At 45.4% G+C, this 7,770-nt stretch overlaps 1 protein-coding gene across 5 annotated transcripts in view; it reads left to right on the plus strand.

Annotated features, from left to right (window-relative positions):
- Positions 1-7,770, plus strand: part of Elmo1 (engulfment and cell motility 1) — a 517,373-nt gene that overhangs the window by 192,532 nt on the left and 317,071 nt on the right. For all 5 annotated transcript variants that reach the window (XM_055597231.1, XM_055597230.1, XM_055597234.1 and 2 more), the window contains 3 exons: positions 339-389; positions 1,546-1,668; positions 4,325-4,456. In XM_055597231.1, the coding sequence (XP_055453206.1) occupies positions 339-389; positions 1,546-1,668; positions 4,325-4,456 (306 nt within the window). The remainder of the gene's footprint in view (positions 1-338; positions 390-1,545; positions 1,669-4,324; positions 4,457-7,770) is intronic.

Genomic DNA, 7,770 nt, shown 5'->3' on the forward strand with positions numbered 1-7,770 from the left:
AAATATAGAAAGTTTAAAGAATTATTAAGAGTGTGGAAGCACAGGGGCAATGGCGGAGATGCAGGACCAGCTTTCTCCTTTGGAGTATTTGAGTTTTTAATTCCTTTCTAGAGAGAACAGAAATTAAAAACAACAGCAACAAAAAAATCTACCTTGCTTTTGGACCTGGATTTTTATAATCCAAATGGAATGTGCAAAAATTGATTTGAATTGGCTATTTCGCAAGAAATACTGCTGATATACAGTTAAGACACACACCCAGGATGAAGTCTGTCCTGGCCGTACTGAAGGGACTCCTTCTAACTGAAGCCTTTGGTGGGCCGGTTTCTCTTTCGCAGGAGATGGCTAATATCCTGGCTCAGAAGCAGCTGCGCTACATCATTTTAACAGTGAGTATCAGTGTGCTGAAGCCACTGTGTTGGAGAGAAGTGACCTATCGTCCGTGGGTGGCTCTGTGGCTTGACACAGGAGTGTGAGCAGTACGGCCAATCCAGGAGGGGAGAGTGTGTATTAGAATTGGCACAAAACAGTACTCCGCTTCTGCGGCAGCTGCCTCCTGTGACCACAGGGCAGTCTCTGCCTGCTGGAGGAAGTCAAGGAAGACATAGTGCACCGTAGTGCAGGCACTTGGGCCTGGTTTTGCAGGCAAAGAAAATCAGGAACTCCTTGACTCAAAAAGTCCACGGTATGAGCTTGTACTGTTTTTGCTGAGGAAGCTCTGGAAGGTTCTTAGAGAAGGACCCGAAACGTCAGTGGAAGAGCAGCTTGCGGTGTCATCCTGAGAATTTTTAGGGATGAACCCGACAGAAAGCTGCCTCCTCACCAGCTATCGGAACGAAGAAAGTTTAATGTTTACCAGGCTAACAAACAGCAAAAACCCAGTCTGATGTTGTAAATCTGGAGTTCAGCAAGCTTAAAACACACATACACACACGCACGTGCACGCACACCCACAGGCACACATACGTGCGTGATGGACACTCGTGCTTGAAATAGAGGCTTTATCATTATTTAGTTACGGAGAAGAAAACTGCACAAAAGGCTGTTGCCACTGAAAAGAAAGCTTGTTATGTAAAATTCACCAGAGGAGTGCTATGTCCCACAAGAAGGAATGTGTGACAGCATGGGAGTCACAGAAGAAGGAGGACCCATGAAATGGGGGAACCACAGAAAACTCGGGGCCAGAGCCTTCACTATGGTTTCCTAGGGAAGGGATGCTTCAGTGGTTACGTTTTAGCAGTGTGGCCACTCAGGTTCAGGATTGGCTAGCTTGTGATTTCACTGGGCTATGGTGTTTGTGGATTGTGTCTGGTCTCAGGGTACCTGGCTCTGGGTGTTGGGGAGGGTAGCCATTGCCCCCTTAGTTTGCATTTGGAAGTAGTCGTGCTATGTTACCTCTACAAATTAGGCCTGGGGCTTGGGTGCAGGTTCTTCAGGGTAAAGAAGGTCTCCCATGTCAGAACTTCAGAATCACGACAAGAGCTAACTTTGTGGTCTGAATCCCTTTGCTAATTTTTAAAAATGATTTGTCAACCATGTTTCTAGCATGTCATCCGAGCACAGCGAGCCATCAACAATGAGATGGCACACCAGTTATATGTTCTCCAAGTGCTGACCTTCAACCTTCTGGAAGACAGGATGATGACCAAGATGGACCCCCAGGACCAGGTGGGTAGATGTTTCACACAAATGTAAGCAGAGACACATAGTGTCACCAAATGCCCGTCCTTGAATTACCCTGAGATCAGGAGTTTTATATGATCTTATAATGGTTTTATTGTCATCTCAGGACTTTGGTGTATGGCTTTAAAGTTTAGGTGAACCTAGGATCAGAGAACAAAATGAATGTGTGGCACTCTTTTTAAACTATTTTATTTATGTTTCTTAATCCTTTTCCTCTGTTCTCCACCTCAATTCCTTCTAATACCCCTACACCAGGTAGGAGAGAAAGGTTAGTGGGGAGATTGGGCATAGTTCTCTTTAGCTGCTTCCTGCTGATTATGGTCTTTGGGTTTCTTGGGAAAGTCCAATCTTCATTTCAGGATTATCTACAACTTCTTCTTATCAAACTGCATCAACAACAATCAGGAGCAGCAGGGGCAATCACCAGCAGCCTTCTTCGTTCTCGGAGCTCATGAATGCTCTCTGGCTTCTGGCTTTATTCCCTCTCAGAGTCCTCAGAGTTAAACTATCTGCAGCTGGCAAAGGACCTTTCTCAGAGCCCACAGGAGGCAAATAGTTTGCTGCTGTGGACAATCTGAATCAGTCCCATTTCCTACACCTGGGATCCAAGCGAAAACATGTTTACATCCACAACACAAATGCACATCTTTCCTTTGCAGTTAAGAGCTTGAGGGCAAATCCCTGGGCTCTCAACCGTAATACACTGGAGTCAAGCTCCCAGACAACTGAGGGTGTGGAAGGCCTGCTTGGCATCAGTTCTATAAAAGGAGAATGGTTTCCATTCTCCAGCAATGAAGGCCAAAACCAGGACTTCCTTTTCCTTCGTGAACCCTCATTTCCAGGCTGGTGGTTTTATTGGCTAGCCATTTTCTCCTGCTACCTCTCTCACTGTGTATGAAACATTCTGTTTCCATCAGAAGGTTTTGGGGGGAGCTTTCCTATATGAGGGTAGAGTGAGAGGAAACAGCTGGGAACCCTGCCCCCCCCCCCCCCCGCTGTACACATTTTCTGCTCAAATAGTGCTGCAGCTTTGGAAAGGAAAACATTCATTATTGCCACGTGAGGGCCTGATGTACTGCAGATGCTGAGCTGCACACGTGTGTGTGGCTGTTGCGCTCTTCATTCATGGGAGAGGCCGTGTGATTAAGAGTGACGGAGAGGCTTGGAGAGGCCAATGATCATGCCCCACGTTTTGTCACCAGGCCAAGCAGGGAGATGAGACTGTTGTTTTGCCACTTGGAGTGGAGAAGATGATGTTCTTACAGAGCAACACTCTTTGTTTGTAAACTCTTCTTCTTGTTTGTTCAAAAAAAAAAAAAAAGCACAAAACATAATTTATCATTTTAACCACTAAACATTCACATTGTTTGCAGGCAACTTTCTATGTTGCCAAACTGAATTTCTGTGCCCATTTAACCGTATTTGTTCTCCCTCTCATCTCTCCCTTCCCTTCTGGCTCCTTCTGTATCACCTCTGTTTTCTGTTTCTATCAATTCCACTATTCTAGAAAAACCCGATGAGTAAAAAGAAAGATATTTGTCACTTTGTACCTAGCCTGCTCTACTCAGCACATTTAAATTATTTTTATATTTTAGATTATGGTAATAATTAATTGCATTATTACCCCCTTTCCTTTCCCCTCTCCAGCCCCTCCCATGTACTCTCCTTCCTTGCTCTCAAATTCGTGGTTTCTTTAGCTGGTGTTATGTGTGTGTGTGTGTGTGTGTGTGTGTGTGTGTGTGTGTTCCTAAACACATAAGTACAACCTGTTCAGTCCACATAACGTCACTCGTAGGTATGATTACAGGGCTATTTGGTATTAGATAAGCAGTTGGTGCCCTCTTCTCTGGGGAAGAGTATTTCTCCCACTCTTAGCATTCCATAGTTACCTCTCCTTCTTTGTTTAGGGTTGAGGCCTCATGACCTTTCCCCCATCCGCATTAGCATATGTATTGGTGCCATCCTTATTCAGGTGTTATTGAGGCAGCCTTGTAGGTGAGCCTTCCTGTGTGCAGCTCCCTGACACTGCTAGGAGACACAGCCTCACTGTGTATTCGTAAGGTTCCTCTGTGTGGTAATGGGTTGGAGGTTTTCTCCTGTCTAAGGCTAAGCCATATTCCACTGTCTGTCTGTAACACACTCACCCTCAGAAGGACACTGGCCATTGTCTCTGCCCTTGGGCTCTCCTTTTTATTTTTATCTTGGGCTGGTTTCTATGAAGTCAGGCCTTGGTGGAGTGAGAGCTCCCTTGTAGCTCAGATACTGCTCAAGAACCTTGTGTCCCTCATAATTTGTTTCAAAGAGAGCATTACTCACACACTCTCCAACTCGGTCTCCTTCAGTCACAGCCCTCCCATTGTTTTCGGGGGTTTTATATAGGACTGCCCTGGATAATATTTGTTAGTGTCTAATGACTTGGCTGAAGGATAACTACATTACTGCCAAGCCCAAGCAGCAGCAGAGAGAGGGAGAGGAGTCAGCCAAGTTCTTAACTTAGGACATGGCTTGTCCTTTCTCTCTTCTGCCTCCCCTGAATGCAGTGATTCCTGGGGGAACAGGGAGGTCTTATGTCACATCACACAGTGAAAGCCTCTCTCTCTCTTTTTCCCCCTCTTCTCCTCCCCCACCCCCACTCCTTCAGGCTCAAAGAGACATCATATTTGAACTTCGAAGAATTGCTTTTGATGCGGAGTTGGAACCTAGCAATAGCGGTGGCAGCATGGAGAAGCGCAAGTCCATGTACACACGGGACTACAAAAAGCTCGGCTTCATTGTGAGTACCCTGTCTCCAGTAAGCTCCCTCCTCCCGCCCGCCCCATCTGACCTCAGTCGCATCCAACGTGTGGTCCTCTTGTGCTTTGTGGAATAGTTTCCACATTTCCAGATGTTCAGCTGGTTTAAATAGGATCACATGATCGCCTCTTCTGGCTGCGGCGAAACGGAATAAGTTGCACAAGTATGACTAATACTTCGCTTGTTTATCTAGTTCTGATGAAGCGTAATGGAGAGTAGTTAGCCCGGAATGCGAGAAGACGCTGTGGCTCTCTTCAATGAGATGAAGGGTGACAGTTTGAGGAGGCATCTTATTATTGGGCTGGTGATTGGATTACTCACACGTGTTGATTCCATTGCCAAAGAAAACTGGAAGTCTCCTGGGATTGAATCCTGATGAGATTTATACATAGTTTATGTTTTTTAAAAAAAGTCTTACTGAGCTACAAATGTGAACGGGCTGTTTCTTGCACACACACACACACACACACACACACACACACACACACACACCATACAGTCATACCCTCCACCACACACTCATACACACCATACAGTCACACACACAACACAATTATGCGCGTGCTCACATACACATTTACTTTACAAGTCAGAGTACAGCGTGGTGTCCTGAATCTAACATGCTGTTATGGTTGTTGCCTGCATTCTGTTCTTACCCAGGGCATCGCCAGTTTGGGAATGACCCTCAGCTGACTTGAAATTCTGCATTTGTAAAAACTAATTTTCATTTTAGCCTCCATCATCAATTACGCAAATAAGATTTTGGCTTTGGTGGTTAGAAGTCACTATGCAATAGCTTTTATTTAAGATACTCTTTCCTGAAAAAAAAAAAAACAAAACTTAACTGGGGTTTTGATTGTGCCAAATTGCTTTCAGTAAGCATCCAGTAATTAGCTTTTTATGTTGAGTGGGTCAGTTTCAGCTTTTTATCTTGAGTGACCAGTTTCCAAATTTTGAATACTGTCGCCTTAATTTAAAAAGGTCTAAGCAATTGATTTTAGGCCGTTAATGTCTTTCCGAATAAGAGTGTTTGTTAATAACACAATCAGCGCTGTGGCATACCTGAGAACATTTTTCTGGCAGTGTTGATTCCACTGTCTCACGTCTCTGCTCTTCGCAGCACGTCTGATCCTTCAGATGGACAGAGTCGACTGGTGGGACTCTCTTGGGTCTTGTTGTCTGATGTCACTTCTCTCACCTGTGTTGGTCCTTTCCCAGAGAAGGACTAACAGCATCTGCCTCCATTTCGTCCTCATTCCTTCCGTGTGGGGAGGGTAAGGCGTATCTAGTTTATTTGAAAGTGCTGCAGGATCATCTACTCCCCCCACCCCAAAAGCATCAAAATCGACATGTGGGGCTCATCCTGGCACACTGATTTCTCTAAGCACTCTGTCTGTGTCCTGTTTATCTGCACAAGGCCTTGGTTGGGCCTGGGATGCGGTGTGGGGCCCAGAGGAAAGGAAAAAGCTGAAGATGCTGGGTTCCTCTGGAAGTGAGGTGGGTGGGAGGAATCATCCTTGGCGCTTTCAGGCTGTGTACTTACATCACACGTGATGAGTGGGTTTCCTCGGTGTTTGTGTTACCTGGCCTAGCATTATCGGTGAAACCTGACCCACCTCGGTTTTCCGGTGTAGGTGGCTGTTGACCTTCTATCTTGGAGTGTTTTGTTTCTGGACTACGTGATGGGCAAGGATGGAGCCTTTTCACAGAAAGTTAATTTTATGTGATTCTGAGGACTCTCACATTTATGTAGTACTTCCCCTGAGGACTCAAAAAGTTATTTTAAGGGGAAAAGTGACATTCACTAGAGAACAGCCCAAAGGAAACACTGGTTTCCTTGATTTTGTTCCACAATTCTTTAATTTTCGATTTTAAAACTTTCCTGGTAAGTTCTCCCCAGGCCTAGGCCACGGTCTTGCATCAGAGAGTCGAAAAATTGGAAAGACTGTTGAGTAACGATCTATGCTGAAAACGAGCCAGCAATCTTGTCAAGCTGATGTTTCACTGTAACACACCAGGCCAGGCAGACGCAAGCTTAAGTGCAGACTCACAGTCTCCTTCTGCCACCTAGTGGCTATTATGCAGGACTGCGCAGGCTACCTCCATGATCTCAGCAGACCTGTGTTGTTGAATTCTTTGCTCAAGACCATGCTGCCTGTCAGACTCTGAACTTGAAAGAACAGTGAGAGGTTTGGATAAAATTTGGATCTCTTTGAATAAAAGCTGAACTTATAACAGGAATTTAATTTCTCATTTTGTTTCACCCAGGGACACAGAGCCCAGGAAGCAGTAAGTTGACAGGTTTCAAGAATCCACACAGGCCCTATTTCTATTTTCCTGCTTCCAAGCCACGGGCTGTGATGCCTGTCTTTTAACATGTATGTGATCGGTTTCCTTGGCTGCAAACTGGGCACCTTTTTGTTTCAAGGTTACTGAAGGGTCTGGCAGGACTGTCCGCTGGAGCCAAGCGAGAGCTTAGCTGTGTTAGAGTCCTCCTTTATTTTGGGAAGCACATCTCTTGGAAACCACAGGCCGGGTTTTGAGTTTTCCCAGTCAACTAATAGGGCTCTCTAGAAGAACAGAATAGGCTGTTCATGTGTGTGTGTGTATGAATTTAAGTCACCTTTAAAACTATAGCTAAATCATACCTAAGAATATGAGAGCCTGGCAGTTTGCTCAGTCCTTGAGGCTGGTTCCCTAGTTGTGTGATACTGTAGTTTTCTTTGAGGGGAACAGTGATAGCCAATGGTTGTTCGGTCTACACGGTAAGGTAGTCCCAGTCTAGCCCCAGAAGTCTGGCAGATTTCTGGAGGGCCCATTGCTCCCGCATCCATGATGAAAGCTAGTGGAAATGTTGGTTCTGCTGTCAGCCAGGAAAGCAGCAGAAATATACCTGGGTAAATCAGCTCAGCCACAAGAGGGAGGTCAGGTCAGCCAAAGGCTTACCCCTTTAATCTGCGCCACTTCCAGATGGTGTTCCGTGCGTGCGCGCGCAAGCCTGTGTGTGTGTTAAGGTGGAAGGCAGCCATGACAGTTGTGCCAATGAGACTTCTTACTTGGGTGATTCCTGCTTGTGGCAAATTGGCATAAAAGCCAATAATGATACCAATCTAAAAGAGGCTGCTACTTCAACAGGCAGAAAGAACAATTTTTTAAGGATGATGGTTTATGGAGGAAGTAAATGGACTACACACTCCCTAGCCCAGCACCCCAAGGGAATAGGGTTTCCTAATGAAATAATTCTAGAACACACACACACACACACACACACACACACACACACACACACACACA

The sequence above is a fragment of the Psammomys obesus genome, unplaced genomic scaffold, assembly GCF_907164565.1.
Source record: "Psammomys obesus unplaced genomic scaffold, mPsaObe1.curated_primary_1811, whole genome shotgun sequence".
Taxonomy (NCBI): Eukaryota; Metazoa; Chordata; class Mammalia; order Rodentia; family Muridae; genus Psammomys; species Psammomys obesus.